Raw genomic sequence first — 15,698 nt, forward strand, 5'->3', positions numbered from 1 at the left:
TGCAGAATCACATTAAATTCAATAAGCATCCTTTCAAGTTATAACAGAAATTCTTGTCATTCTGGGACGCTCCAGTCCAAGAAAACAGTTTTGAGTAATATTACAGTGAGAACCACGCTGCTATAAAAGCAGTAATTCCTCCAAAGTTGCATTTGGTTCAAATTCCATTCATTTGCATTAATTCCTCCTAACCTTTATGCTAGTCTTAAAATGTAGAACTAGAACACGATTTATATGTTTAATCTCACACTACCCCCACATTTAATTCTTTGTGGTTGAGAATTCATTTCATATGAAATAAAATATACATTGGATTCCCATCCCTGAGGAATCAACCTAAGAGTTGGAAGTGAGATCTAACATAAAACATATACTAATTCAATATGTTAACAGTAATATGACAATTATAGGTGAGAATAAGTGTTGAATAAGATACTTTATTATTATCTACTAGAATAAACATTTTACTATAATAGCAATTTTATATAATAAAAATTCTATAAAATAGGTAATTTTCTTATTTGTAGTTTAAAAATTCTACAAATACACTAAATGTAGTACTTTAAAAGACGAAAAATAAAATTATTATTTTTTCTTCAAAAATCTACATGGTATCATAGTCAAATAAAACTATTTTAAATCTTTAATTTAAGAATTTTAATTTAAGGGTCTCATTGGAACCCTAAAATAACACAATAGATTGGGTTGGTACCCACTTATCGAAAGTTATCCTCTTCACCCTCTATTTTAGGGTTCTAATTTCAAGAGTTTTTCAAACCCTAAGTATAGCAAAAAGAGTCAGATTAGAGGGAAGACAGGCTAGATCAGAGGAAAGAGAGAAAACAGCTGGTTCCTTCCTCCACCACGCGCAGAGCGTGCAAAGAGCCGCAATTCCTTCCTCCACAGTGCACAGAGCCAAACAAAGAGCTGCGGGCTCCTTTTTCCAATGCGCGTAGAGCTGCGGGCTCCTTCTTTCACTGCCCACAGAGTCACGCGAAGAGCCACGGGTTCCTTCTTCCACTGTGCGCAAAACCGCGCGAAGAGCTGCGCGATTCAGTTCCTCATTCCATGTTGCACAAACCCGTGCCCCGATCATCTACGTCTACGGACACACAGACACAACCTTTTTCTTCCGCCATGCGCAAGAAGATTTTCTGGCCGTGATCAGCTTCACTTCACAGACACATCGCTTGCTGTGCCTTCACGCAAGATCGCAGATGCAATCTGCTTCATTTTTCTGGTCGTCGTGTACTGCAGATATGCCTGAGTAAAGGAAGTTGAAGCCTGAGCATAGCCGTTGAGCCAAGCCGGTTTCAGTCCGAGTTTGAGCCATTTTGAGCCAAGTTCGAGTCGAGTTTGAGCCGTTTTCAAACAGATTTCGAGCCATTTTTTTAGCCGAACCCGATCCGATTTTGAGCCAAACCCAAGCCTTTTTTTGAGCAGAACCGAGGTGAGTTGCTACCTGAAAGATCTAGTTCCAATTTGCAACTTGTTCTGCAAGTTAGACATGTATGATATTCCTATACCAACTTGAGAAAGGTGTTGAATAAGATACTTTATTATTATTTACTAGAATAAGCATTTTAATATAATATGAATTTTATATAATAAGAATTCAATCAAAATAGGAAATTTCTTTATTAATAGTTTAAAAGTTTTATAAATATACTAATGTTGTGTTTGGATAATGGGTAATTAATGTGCAGTATGGTAATTTCATAGTTTTTTCTTATTTAGATCACTTCTAAACAGATGGTATGGTTGTTTGAGTGTATTTGGTGGTAAATTATTTCCCCATCTTTTTCAGTTTTTTCAACACCGATTAGTAGTTTTTAATGGTTGAATATTTTTGTGACCATTTTATCCTTACAAACATTTATTAATTTTCCTTTTACCCTTATTTTGTTTTCTTCCCCAAATTTTGTTTTCTTCGGCAACAGCAAACCCGACCTGCTTCTGTTTTGTCCACCATAGTTGTTCTCTTCTCATCCGAGTCTGCTTCTTCCACTTCCTGAGTCAGCTTTTGCTTGTTGCGATTGTCTCCGTCGGTGTTAGCTCCTTCATCTATCCTTCTTTCAATTAAGGTGCGTACTGATTTTTGTAGCAGGTGATGATTTTTTTGGATAATTAGTTTAGTTTATAGTGATTCTCTTTCAATCTAAGACGAAAAGAGAAAATGAAGATAATAACTGGTGATTGGTTTTTCATTTTGCTTCTCTTCTTCAACATGTTACTGTTGAACCTATGTTGTTTATTTTTCGTTGTTTATCATCTCTGTGAAGAGAATCAGAATTTTTTAAGATAAAAAGAATTAAAATTAAGAAATTACTTTAGTATAAAATAATTAGAAAATCACCAAGTTCTTATTGGAAAACAAAATTTTAACCTTGAAGAGCTTGTCCTATTTTTTGCTTCTCTTATAAACCCTAATTTTACTGTTGAACGTTGAAGATGATAAACAATGTCGTTTATTTTTCGTTGGTCATTAGGGTTTTCATTATGTTGAACCTATTGCAGAAATCCAGCAAACTCATACTTGCATTCTTTTTTGTTGGTCATTTGAATATGTTTGTTCGAACATTTCTGCATATTCTTTTTCCTTGGTGTGCATAAGCATTTTCCAGATGGATTGTACCGTTTGTTCTTGGCTGGGATGGGTAAAATAATAAGCAGATGGTTATAACGTGTACCATGAATTGTCTACTTCCAGATTTTCTTAGAATGTACTCTATTAGGTGGCAGAGAGTATTAGAACACTCTCCTACTTCAGTCTGCATGCTTAGTTCATTGGTTCAATTTTGTTTTTGTTGCTAATCTCATTTACTCAGCTCATTAATCTAGAGCATTTTTAGCTTATTTTCTTTACAAATGTATGAGTTATAGTTGAGAGTTTAAATTCATTGAATTCAAGGTTAGTTTGTTATTTGATATTTTATTCACATTTTCTTTCTTTAAATCCTGTTTCTGTTCTTTTTGTTTTGGATCTCAAAAAGTTCTGGTGGTCATGGAGTTTGTAGACAGTTTTGAGAGTGCAACCGAGGTTGCTCTTTTTCATATTGGGTTTTATTGTTAATTTTATTCAAGTACTTTGCTCTTCACTTTCATTTTGCTGCCTTTTTACAATATAGATTTCTTAGTTTGTGTTCCTCACTTATCTGCGACAGAGGTTGCTCAATTTTTGCTGCATGTTTTAAGTTACTTGCTAATCATAATTACAGCTTGTTTCATCCTTGGCTTTTCTATCTCTCGTTTATAGTGCCCTCACCACTACAAAACTCTGTATGACTGTTTTTTTGGACATAGATATCTTCAATACTGGTTAGCTTTATACACACACACACACACACACACACACACATATATATACATTCCTGATTCTGCGGTATGCTCATTATATTATATATATATATATATATGGATGTATATATTTGCCATAAACTTAACATGAAACTCTCCCCTATCTAGCTTCATTTCCTGCAGAGTTTGTTTCAGATTGACTCTCCAATAGCATATATGTACACTGCTCGGCCCAGTGTATATATTCAATTCTGGGTAAATTAGTAAAGGTAATAATGTACATAAAGGGTAATAATGTATGATTGTTGACTTTGATTTTGTTGGTGACTTGGAAAAAAAAGAAGATCAATTACAGACAATATATGTGCTTAATTTACTCTTTTAGGGTATGCCATTACTAAGAGAACGACTTTACAAATCTCTATATATATAGTTGCCTTACACAGCAAGCTACCACAGAGATAGAATAGATGGCTACTAATTATCTTCGAGCCAATAAGTTAAGCTTTATGGTCTGGCTAGCTTCAAGGTCTGATTATTGGTCTCAAATTAGAGAAAACTATTAAATTAAGAGTGATGTTATGTGATAATGAAAGTATTAGAATCTATTTCAATTATGAAACCAATAACTCGTCACTTATAGATGTTATGGGTTACGGAAATATTCAGAGCATAATCAGTATCTAATGCTGAACTGAACAAAAAACAAGGACAGCTCTAACTCCATCAACAAAAAGAAAAAAGAGTACCACACACTTGGTACCCCTTGATACAATGTTAATAATACTTTACTAACTTTTATTTTAAGAAAAAGGAGGATAGCTGGTCCTCTTAGTTGTATTTCTTTGGCCGCATATCTCCTTGATGTAGCTTCATAGGTTTCTGCTCATTAGTTCCATAACCAGAAAAAGTTTTTGCCTAACTACGTGATTTTCTTATACCGACTCCCACTCCCTAATCTCCGTCTAACTTGGTAGTCCTTACTCCCCAGCAGGATTGAACTTGATAGAAGTTTTCAATTTGAAGGCTCTGAGCTATCACAGCTACTGAAAAGACTTATCAGTCTCTTTTCCTGCTTTCCATTATATTTTCTCTAGCAACAATGAAATTAGATATCTGATTCCACCCATTTCCAATTCCTGATCTCAACTTTAACTTGTTGCAGATTCTGATCATAACATATTTCTTAAACTGATCTAGATTCCTCATGATCTCCATTTCTTAAACTGATCTAGGTTGATGCATTTATACCATCTTGCCCAAAACACATAAATTACAAAATCAAACCTTGTAAGCACAACTATAAGAAAGTAGAACCTATCCATATGGCCTTTATTAAGATTTTCAGGGATCCAACCATCCTTGTTACCTCTTGTTGTAATCCCCATTACCATAACTAATTTATGAAGTTCGAGATGAGACCAGTTTATGCTAATTCTTATTGGAAGATTCTGAAACTATTATCAGCAGTATCTTGGGAAACACGTCAAAATGGTCTTGATGATATAATGTCTCATCAATTTTTTTTTTTGAGATAAAAAATCAAGTATATTAAGTATCAGGCACCAAGGGGGTGCCACTCTTGTATAGAATATTTACATATCTGTTAAAATATCAAAAAGCTTCCCAAAATCATCCCACCCATATACATCATGCCCCAAAATTAGAGTGCCAAAAGTATGTATCCATCTATCTCTAATTTTGCTCAAATCCCCCATACACTCATCAAACGCTCTATTGTTCCTCTCTTTCCACACCACCTAGAAAATAGTTAAAGGAATGAGTTTTACAACTTCTGATTTCTTTCCAATCCCATCCCAAACCCAGTTCATTTTTCACCATACCCCCAATCATCCAATTAATACCCAATAAACTATAAACCATATTCCATATACTATTAGTCACCAGACACCAAACAAGTAGATGGTTGTATGATTCAGCCGCCTCCTTACATAAATAACAACCATTAACCATGTAATAAACATATTGTGGCCCCTTCTCATCAACTTATCAATGGTAACGATGCATTCTTGTCCTGCTTCCCAAGCAAAAAAAGTAATTCTCAATAGTGTCTTCACTTTCCAAATCTGCAAAGTCGGAAATCTCACACCTTTTCCCTCTTCATCATTGGCAAATAGTCATAAAAGAACTTGATTGTAAAGACACCATCTTTCTCTAGTTTGCACACAGCCTTATTCTTGTAAGCTTCAAGATGCACATCAGCCATTAATTGAAGGAGCCTAGTAAACTCGTCAACCTCCCATAATGTCTCATCAATTAGATAAACATAAATGTCAGATTATTTATATTTGCATTAAAGCATTGAATTTCAATTATGTAGAATTAGTATGTCAAAGGGAACCATAGTGGTTTTGCACAAAAGCTTGATTTGCACATGGTTTTGTGCCCTATTTATACTCCTATTTTCTTTTCTCTTTTCAGATGATTTTGAGAGGACGTCTTATTCTACAAGTTTATAATTATGTCTTTCTCATTTTAATTATTCTTCTTCTATCAACAAAAAACTGTAGAAGAGAAATTTTAGAAGAGAGCATTTTAAAGAAGGCAAGTGAGTGCCAGTAAGAATATATGAATCATCATACTTCACCTATCCAAACTGGTGAAGGTAGCATTATTGAATTATAAACGCAACAAATCATCATTACTCTATATTTCAAAACCCAAGCTAATCAACCTACAGATCTGCAAATTTCATCTTAAGTGAAATTTCTAATAATATGAGATTATTATTCTCATAAAATCTTAATTACATAATACTAAATAATGAAATAATAAAATATGGTATTCGACACTTCCACTCAAGTTGGTACAGGGATATCACATATGCCCAACCTGCAAATCAAATTCTAACGAGACATCACGCAATCTACCAGAGGTGTACACGCGCTCGACTCGACTCAAATGGTTTGACTTAGCTCAAAACGCTTGACCCGACTTAGAACGGCTTGGTCTGGATCAAAACGGCTCGACCCGGCTCAAAACAGCTAGGCTCGGCTCGGCTCAAAACGGGTTGGTTTGGCTCTAAAACGGCTCGAGTTTAGCTCTAAAACGGCTCAAACTTGTTTCTAAAATGGCTCGAAGTCGGCTCAAAAATAACTCAAAGTCGGCTTGCCTCGTCTTCTCCAAACAGATCCTTGAATATGAGCAGGAAAATGGAATGGTGCAGCCGTTTTTATCGACACTTATACATGTGCAGTTATAACTTTTTACCAGCATCTGCAGATGTGCATCTACACCTTTTTACTAGCGTTTGAAGATGTGCGGCTGTAGTTTTTTACTAGCGCCTCTAGAGTGCTGTTGCACCTTTTTATCGCTTCCAGAGTGTGGCTACACCTTTTTACCAGTGCATCCATTGCCGTTGAAAATCATCATAAATACCACAGGACACATCGGCGAGTTCAAATCTGTTTTAGATAATGATGAGAGTAGATCTGAATAAAAGGGTACCAACCCAACATATTGTGTTATTTTAAAATTTGGAAAGAAAACTAAAATAATTTTATTTAGCTATGATAACATGTGGTTTTTAGAAGAAAAAATAATTTTATTTATCACCTTTTAAATTGTTACACTTAGAGTATTTATAAAATTTCTAATCTAATAATAAGAAAATTCTTATTCTATTAGAATTCTAATAATATGAGATTATTATTCTCATAAAATCTTAATTATATATTACTAAATAATTAAATGATGAAATATGGTATTCAACAATTACTCTCTCTCTCTCTCCCTCTCTCTCTCTCTTATTTTTATCTTCATTCGTCTAAACTTTATCAGGTGGCTAAGCGTGTTGTTGAAACTGCCTTAAATTACAGCAAAGGCATTCTCATTGGAAATGGGCCTCAAGGTCCCTTTGACCACCTTTTGAAACTTAGGAAAAACTATTGTTGTCATCAGCTGGGTGCATTTAATCCAAGTGACTTGTTTCTATATGCTGTGACAGATTCAGGGATGAACAAGAAGTGGGGCCATTCTATTGTAGACGCAGTTAAAGCTGCTGTAGAAGGAGGTGCTACTGTTGTTCAGATAAGGTTTGTCAATGTTAATTTGCTTTGCTCAAATGAATTTAGCATAATTATCACAACATTTTCTTGTCTTGTTAATGGTCTACTGGCTGTTAATTGTACTTAGTTTTAAGTTTTCCAGTGTCTACTCAAAACAATCATCTGATGAATCTGGAAGTAAATACACAAAGTCTTTAAGAAAGTTTGGGAGTAAATACACAAAGTATCTGCATAAATACCTTCACAGCCGAAAGCATTGGAGAACCTTTTGCCAACTCTGCTGCGATACATGATGCCAAGGTGCACCCGGTGCCGTGAGTATTACGGGTTTTTATGCGAGATGAACGCAGCTCATGGAAGTTCTCACCTGCAAAAAGAGCACACAACTATCCGACAGCATTAACTTTGTATAAAGGGATATGTGTTACTAAAGAATTCTTAAGAACCTGATCTTACCATCAAAGAAAACATCAAGAGCATCTGATGAATCTGGAAGGTCACCACCTTTTACAAGTACATTTCTGAAAACAAATTAGCTTGTTTGAGTCCATAATTGTTCTGAAAGCTTCCCAATTTTGTCATTTCTTCAGTTATTGGATAAATTATTGTGATAACCACACATACTCTTGGAGGTGAACTAATCAGACACAATTCTAGCAGGGTTTGTCCCGGGCTAGAGCAGATGCAAAGAAATAGAACAGCAGAGTCAAGCATTTGGAAGTTAATTCTGTTAACAGAAACAACCTAACCAGCAACCACCAATATAAACATAGAAGTATGATCCAGTAGAATCCATATTATGTCCTCAACAATCGGAAATCACACAAAAAAATCAGAAAATACAGCATCTGCTCATCTCTTATTTAGCTTATTTGCTCCTCCTTGTCATCTTTTGCCACATCTAAACTTTAAAAGCATCATAGACTAAAGGGTCTACAACCCGAGTAATAAGCATGATGATCACCAAGTATGATGAAAAATGGTTTGCATGAAAAAGAGAAAAGCTCAGCCTAAATGCAAATATGAAAGGACTGCAAAGAGAACCAGAAGAAAAAGAAGCAGACACCATCTCCAATGCAAACAAAATCCTTTAGTAGCCTGTTTCCCTCAACTCTGCAATTTGTCTCAGACCCACTGATGCTACGGTTTCTTCATTTGCAGATTATTCTAATGCTTCCTTTCTTGGACCATGTCTTTCCTTAGAAATCTTAATGACCGGTAAGTTGACAATATTTCTTTAGTTCAGTTACATTTTCTTTTGGATTTTCTAAAAACCTTGACCCTTGAATCTAGTCTTTGGGACCTTCAGGCCTTTATACTTAGAAATCCTGCTTTGCTTTCAACTTGCAATCCTACGTCTCATAATTATATCTTCAATAAATATTTTTGGAAGGTTCCTGCTCTCTCTAAAGTTAAAGGTTTTTGTTAGACTGCAGTTTGTTTTAAGTTGCATATTAATAATTTGCTCCAAGCTTGTCCATCAAATGGTGCGTTATCATCTGGGAATTATGTTGTGTTTTAGAGCCACAGAGACTCATACATCTGATTTTGCATCTTGAGTTATGTGTTTTAGGTGTTTCCTGCGCATCTTTTGGTGCAACTGAGGGTTTTTTCTTTTCTTTTATACTATGTACTCAGTATATGAGGAAAGAGGCTAAAGCACTTCAGCATGGTTCTTTCTTTGATGATTATGGGGAATTTGACTTGAAAAGAAATACAAAAGTTTTCAGCAATTACTCTTATTAACCTCCCTTTGGGATAATAAGACGAATGGGCACTTTAGAGAGTCATTCTTGGCTTCTTTATATAGAGATTGGTTAGCTATCCTTTCCCAGGATTCGTTTTCCTTATTCTTTGTTGTATTTTTCCTTTTCTTCTTTCTCTAAGTAATGATATCTAAATCCTCCTTTTTCTGTATCATTCTTCATTCTTCCTTTTAAACAGGATTTCTTTTTCTATCCAAAAAAAGTTTCAGCTGACTCCTTTGGCAGAAACAACTATCATTCCATAAAAGAGACAACAAGAAACCTTGATCCATTGGGAGGCTCTTTCACCAGCAGATGCTACTCGCGAATCATTCCTATTGCTGCTCGCTACCCACCTTCGTGCTTGAGGACAAACACTGTCTTAAGGAAGAAGCGATGTTATGAGTCAAAACAGGTCAATATTAACAGTTAATGAAGATGAAGCAATCCAGGTGGCTCCTTTTGATTGGCAAGTTCACAAACACTCTGAACATGAGTAAAAGAAAACTAAGTGAAGATTTTTTAGAGTAGGAAAAACTCATTTTTTCATCTTATTTCATCGATGGTTTTGTGTCTCATTTTATAGGCAAAACAGAAAGAAAAAAAAAACAAAACAAATTAACAACCTTTCCTACTAAATGACAGCTAGCATTCTGTTACGGATGCTTGGTTGTCTGACAAAAATAAAATAACAGTGAGCAGTAACAGTAAATATAACTTATTCCTAATATTTCTACACTCTCCCTCAATTTAGGTTACATAAGTGTTGAGTAAGTTTAGATTGAATATCAATTCATTGAAGGATCCTTTGGGAAGTGCCTTTTTTAAAATATTTGTAGTTTGCTGACTAGTAGGAACATGAAATATTGTAATAGTTTGATCTTCAATCTTTTCTCTGATGAAATGCCGATTTATCTGCACATGTTTAGTTCGATTATAATGTACAGAATTTTTAGGTATGCTGATTGTTGATTGATTGTTGCACCATATTTTTATGGGAGTAGTAACTGAGAATTTTATTTTCATTATAATCTTTTTTAACCAAACCCCCTCACATATTCCATGAGCAAGTGACTGAAGTTCAGCTTGTGCACTACTTCGTGATATAACAGATTATTTCTTACTCCGCCAAGTGACTAAGTTTCCCCAAACATAAGTACAGTACCCAGATGTGGATCTTTTATCAGTTACATAACCCGCCCAATCTGCATCTGTGTAGATTTCAATATTCTTGTTCATTGTTTTCTGGAAAAAAGTAGTCCTTATCCTGAAGTCTTCTTAAGGTATCTTAGGATCCGATATACTATATTCATATAATCATCAGTAGGTTGATTCATGAATTGACTTGCAGTACTAACAGCAAAACTGACGTCAGGTCTCGTATGAGCGAGATAAATAAGTTTGCCTACAAGTTTCTGATATCTTTCTTTATCAACTGTCTTGCCATTGGTTTTAAAACCAACTTTTGTAGTCGTTTCTATGGGTTTTTCTGCTGGTTTACACCCAAGCATCCCTGTTTCTTTTAGTAGGTCAAGAACATATTTCCATTGTGACACATATATCTCATTTTTAGAACGAACAAATTTTATTTTAAAAAAATAGTTGAGTGCTCCAAGATCTTTTATCTCAAACTCCATGGCAAGAAAAATTTTGAGTTTCTGAATTTCTTCTATGTTATCACCTGTTAAAATAATATCGTCAATATAAACAATTAGGATCGCTTTCTTACCTGAGGCACTGTTCTTGACAAATAAAGTATGATCAGACTGATACTGCTCATAGCCCATATGTTTGACTCCTTTAGTGAATCTGTCAAACCAAATTCTCGGAGATTGTTTTAGACCATAGAGTGCCTTTCTCAGTTTGCATACCTTGTGAGATTCATATGTGGTCTCAATGCCCAAAGGGACTTCCATATATACCTCTTCTTCTAAATCACCATTGAGAAATACATTTTTTACATCAAGTTAACAGAGAGGCCAATCACGATTAGAAGCAAGAGAGAGTAATACCCGAATAATGTTGTACTTAGCCATTGGGGCGAATGTCTCCTGATAGTCTATCTCGTAGGACTGAGTGAAGCCTTTAGCCACTAGACGAACTTTGTACCGATTCACACTTCCATCAGGATTGTGTTTTGCAGTGAATACCCATTTGCACCCCACTTTATGTTTTCCAGGTGGAAATTCTGTCAGTTCCCAAGTCTTGTTCTTTTTTAGAGCTCTGATCTCTTCTTGAATAGCACCTCTCCACTCTGGTAGTGCAAGGACTTTATGAATTGTTTTAGGTTCAGTGGAGCTGCCATCAAACTTACTTACAAATGCATGATACTTTGAAGACAAGTTGTTGAATAAAACATTATCCTGTATAGGGTGTCTAGTACAAAATCGAGTTCCTTTCCGCAAGGCAATAGGTAACTCAGTATCATGATCTGTAATAATAACAATATAAGAAATTGTGCCTCAAAACTCATTACCTGATATGTCCTTACTGCTCGGAACTGGAATAAACTCATGGTAATATGTAGTTGGTTTAGAATTTTTATCAACTGGAGTTTTGTTTCTCCTAATATAGATACGTAACTCTTTGTTGAAAGTAGTAGGTACAGGTTTAGATTTAAATTTTTTGATACTGGTTTCAGGAAAATTTGATGAGGACTCGGGAATACACTGGGGAAGAGAGTTGAGAGGTGGTGTACTTATATCCCATACTTGATAGTCCTGATTAATACTGTCCCCCTGAATATCAATAGTGGGATAGAATGACTGGTTTTCAAAGAAAATAACATGTATAGTGTTGTAGAAATGACAGGTCCTGGAACAAAAACATTTGTATTCTTTTTTATTTGGTAAATATCTAACAAAAACACATTTAATGACTCTTAGGTCAAGTTTACCCCTGAGGTGAGTATGAACATGGGCATAAACTGAACAACCGAAAATTTTGTAGAGAAGGGTATGAAGGATATGAGATTGTGAAAAGGCTTTTAAGAATGTATCATAGGGTGTTCGAAATGCAAGAGTTTGGGACGACATGCGATTTATTAAGTATGCAGCGGTGAGAACAGCCTCTCCCCAAAGAAATTTTGAAACATGGGCAGTGAACATGATTGATCAGGATACTTCAAGAATGCGTCTATTTTTTTCGTTCAGCTACGCCATTTTGTTGTGGGGTATTAATACAGGAATTTTGATGAATAATGCCGTGGTCAGAAAAATATTATCTCAAAGTAGTTTCAAAGTATTTACACCCATTGTCTGATCTCAATACTTGAATTTAGTGTGAAATTGATTTTGAATCATAGTGTAAAATTTTTGAAAAATTTGACCAACTTCAGATTTTTCTTTCGTGAGAAAGATGCAAGTGATTATAGTGTGGTCATCAACAAATATACAAATCATTTTGTCCCGCTGATACTAGTAACCCGAGAGGGACCCCATACATCATTATGAATTAATGAAAAAGGTTTTGTGGATTTGTAAACTGAACTGGGAAATGAATTTCAAATATATTTGGACAGTTGACATACTTTGTACTGAAAGGAAATTAGATTTTTATTTCAAAAAAAAGTAAAAAATAGCTTTTTTAAGTATAAGAAATTAGAATGTCCTAAACGATAATGTCATAACATGATGAGGCATTCCCTATTTAAATTGTTCACAAATTCAGAATTAGTACTGCATGATGAGTTTGTCTACTAAGAGAAGAGTTGTCAGCTTGCAGTAAATAAAGATCTGAATTCATACTAGCATTGCCAATCGTCTTCCCCGAATCCAAGTCCTGAAATTCACACAGTTTATAGTTAAATATAATTACACAATTCAAGTCTTGTGATAGTTTACTTATTGATAAGAGATTGTAATTCAAATTTGGAATGTATAGCACAGAATACAAAATTAACTTGGCTCCGATACCAAAAAGATTTTTGAGAGTAGCAAAAACTCTTTTTGTCATCTTATTTCATCAATGGTTTTGTGCCTCATTTTATAGGCAAAACAGAAAGGAAAAAAAAACAAAACAAATTAATAACCTTTCTTACTAAATGACAGCTACCATTCTGTTATAGATGTTTGACAGTGAGTAGTAACAGTAAATATAACTTATTCCTAATATTTCTACATCAAGTCAAGGGGTGAAACAGATATCTGCTTCCTTTGGATATCCATAGTTTGTCTTTATTTTTTTTCCTGCTTGGTCCTAGTTTTAGGCTAATTTTAGTTTTCTTTATGTCCAAATTTGTTGTAGTAGTTTATTTCAGTTTCCTCTTTAATTTTATGTAAGTTTAGGGTGTTCTGCTTAGTAAGAAGTTCCTGCTGTCATTGATGATAAAAATCTCCAGCTGGATATTAAGGCAAGCAATATTTGTTCATCAATTGCTGGGTTTTCTTCCTAAACTCTGAGTTCTTCCTAAATTATGATACCTTAGGTTTCTCCACAATCAAGCCTTACTTTCTGTGGCAGTAAGAAAGAAAGGAAGAAAAATTGTTAAAAACTCTAATTCCCTCTTGATTATCCCATCCCTAGACCATAACTGAAGCCTCAACCAGGTAACCTAACTCCATTGCTAGACTCATAACTCTAATCCCCCCTTTGATTATCTCATTTCTAGAGCTGTAACTCAACCCTTAGCCAGGGAACCTAACTCTATTTCTAGAACCTTAACCAGGAAAGAAAAGGAGGAAAAGTTGTTAAAAACTGTAATCCCCTCTTAGATTATCCCATTTCTAGATCCATAACTTGATCCTTAACCAGAGAACCTAACACTATTGCTTAACTCTCTCAAAATTTAATGTAGAAGCTCATTGTTTCTTGAGCTCCTAATTTAGAGGCCTCATTAGATCAATTAGCAATGAAGTACTAACTTCCTTGTTAAGATGCTAGCAAGCAAAATGTTGTTGTTTCCATTATAAAGTTTTTCCTCTTTTCGTGATCCTATATGGTCTAATATATTCTTGGAATGAGAAATACAAAGATCAAAAGGTTCACCTTGGTTGCTTTGTGTTATATACCCTCTAAAGCAAAAAAAAGGAATGTACATCCTGAATACAATTTTTCAATGATAACAACGACTTGAAACTAGTTGTGTAACTGAATCTTGTTAGGGAAATCAAACATATTTCGAAGAGTACGAGTTATATAAGACCTTTGACAGAGAATTCACTTCAGTAATAACTGTTCAATAAAATTAGTTGATGAGAAGATTGATAGAGGGGCAAATAGACAAACTGTGGCCCCATATTATGTAACAACTTTGCAACAGAATACATGTCAGCAGCTGTCTCAAGTGGAATACCACCAAGTAAAGCAGATGCCTCTTTGATACTTGGGGTTATTATGTCTGCCAAGGGAAAAAGCTCCCCACTGCATTCAGGAATCAGATATCACAAATTACGCCGTGAGGTTAACTTTGAATATAGATATAGAAGAAAAGATGAAAATTTACTCAACTAATGGTTCTGATAGCTTATTCAGTCATTCATGCTATAATGTGTAGGAGTTTTCAAGCTGCAATCAATGGGGCAAGACAGGTTTTGCCTACATATAATTTATAAAGTAAGCTCTAAGAAGGATCTGCTCCTCAGAACATTTTCTATGGCCATCATTAGGGATCAAGTTGCCTTTCCCTGAGGATGCTAAGAGATTAGATAGTCTTATTGTCTTTACAAAACTGACTGTGTTCAGTTATTTGATGTTTCTATGTTGATTGCTAGACAGGATGAAAAGAATAAAAAAGATGATAGGAAAGCTCATGCAGGACAAAGAGAGCTTGAACAAAAATATATAAAAGAAATTTATCAAGAATCAAACTTGAAGATTTTAGATCATAATAATCACATCAATAACTCAATATTGAATAACAATCATAAATAGTCTACCAAATAGTTAACCAGCCTTTATTGCCGGAAATAAAAGAAAAAAAAAAAAACTAAACACATAACCAGCCCTAATAGCCAAAATTCTGCAGCTATCTTGCTGCTGCCCAGCCATCCTTCATAGCCAAAAAACACCCAGCCGAACTCTGTTTTGCAGAATCTGTTTTCGGCGGCCATTGTGATATTTTTCCAAACTCTGTTTTAGCCGCCACTGCTCTGTTTAGCCTATGTTTCCACTCCACCCGGTGTTCTGTTTTGCTCTGCCTCTGTGCAATCTGCTTCTTTCCTGTTCTGTTCCGCATGACTGCTTTGTTTCTATATTACTCTGTTCCGCTCGGCTGTTTAGCTCTGTTCTGCACAGCCACAAAAACCTTTGTTCGGCTCTGTTTTTCCACATCCTCTGTTTCGTGGAGAACAAGTGATCAATTCTACTTTGTTCCCAGCCTTCATTGCTAGCCTCATACAGCCAGCGGCACCCAACCAGCTGAGCACAGCAAGCTGCGCGTCGACCAGCTGTTTCCCTTGCACGGATTTCACGATCTTCGTTGCCGACTACTGGAACTATGGGCCTTCATCACTCCAACTTTTTTATCATGTCTAAACTTACATCAAAGGTTACTGGCACTAATCTCAATATGGCAACAGTATAAAACTGAACTGGAGAAGAGAACATCATATCTTAGAGAATGCAAAGTAGAGACTGAAAGATTAAGGACTCGATTTGTGTCATTGGAGAAACCTACAGGTACCAATTT

The 15,698-nt window shown here is 35.2% G+C and overlaps 1 protein-coding gene across 21 annotated transcripts in view; it reads right to left on the reverse strand.

The window, feature by feature from the left end:
- The window catches only part of LOC110817314 (thiamine biosynthetic bifunctional enzyme TH1, chloroplastic-like), a 46,785-nt gene that overhangs the window by 21,738 nt on the left and 9,349 nt on the right, over positions 1–15,698 (reverse strand). For 2 of the 21 annotated variants that reach the window (XM_088213361.1, XM_088213371.1), the window contains exons 4-6: positions 12,749–12,850; positions 7,782–7,846; positions 7,565–7,692 (exon numbers count right to left, since the gene is read on the reverse strand). In XM_088213361.1, the coding sequence (XP_088069487.1) occupies positions 7,565–7,692; positions 7,782–7,846; positions 12,749–12,753 (198 nt within the window). In that variant the 5' untranslated portion in view covers positions 12,754–12,850. Of the gene's footprint in view, positions 1–5; positions 6,723–7,432; positions 7,712–7,781; positions 12,851–15,698 lie in introns of those variants that run through there. The other 19 variants (XR_015817008.1, XR_015817009.1, XM_088213368.1 and 16 more) reach the window with 16 other exon arrangements.

Source organism: Carica papaya, chromosome 2, assembly GCF_054855325.1.
Source record: "Carica papaya isolate Zhongbai chromosome 2, ASM5485532v1, whole genome shotgun sequence".
NCBI lineage: Eukaryota > Viridiplantae > Streptophyta > Magnoliopsida > Brassicales > Caricaceae > Carica > Carica papaya.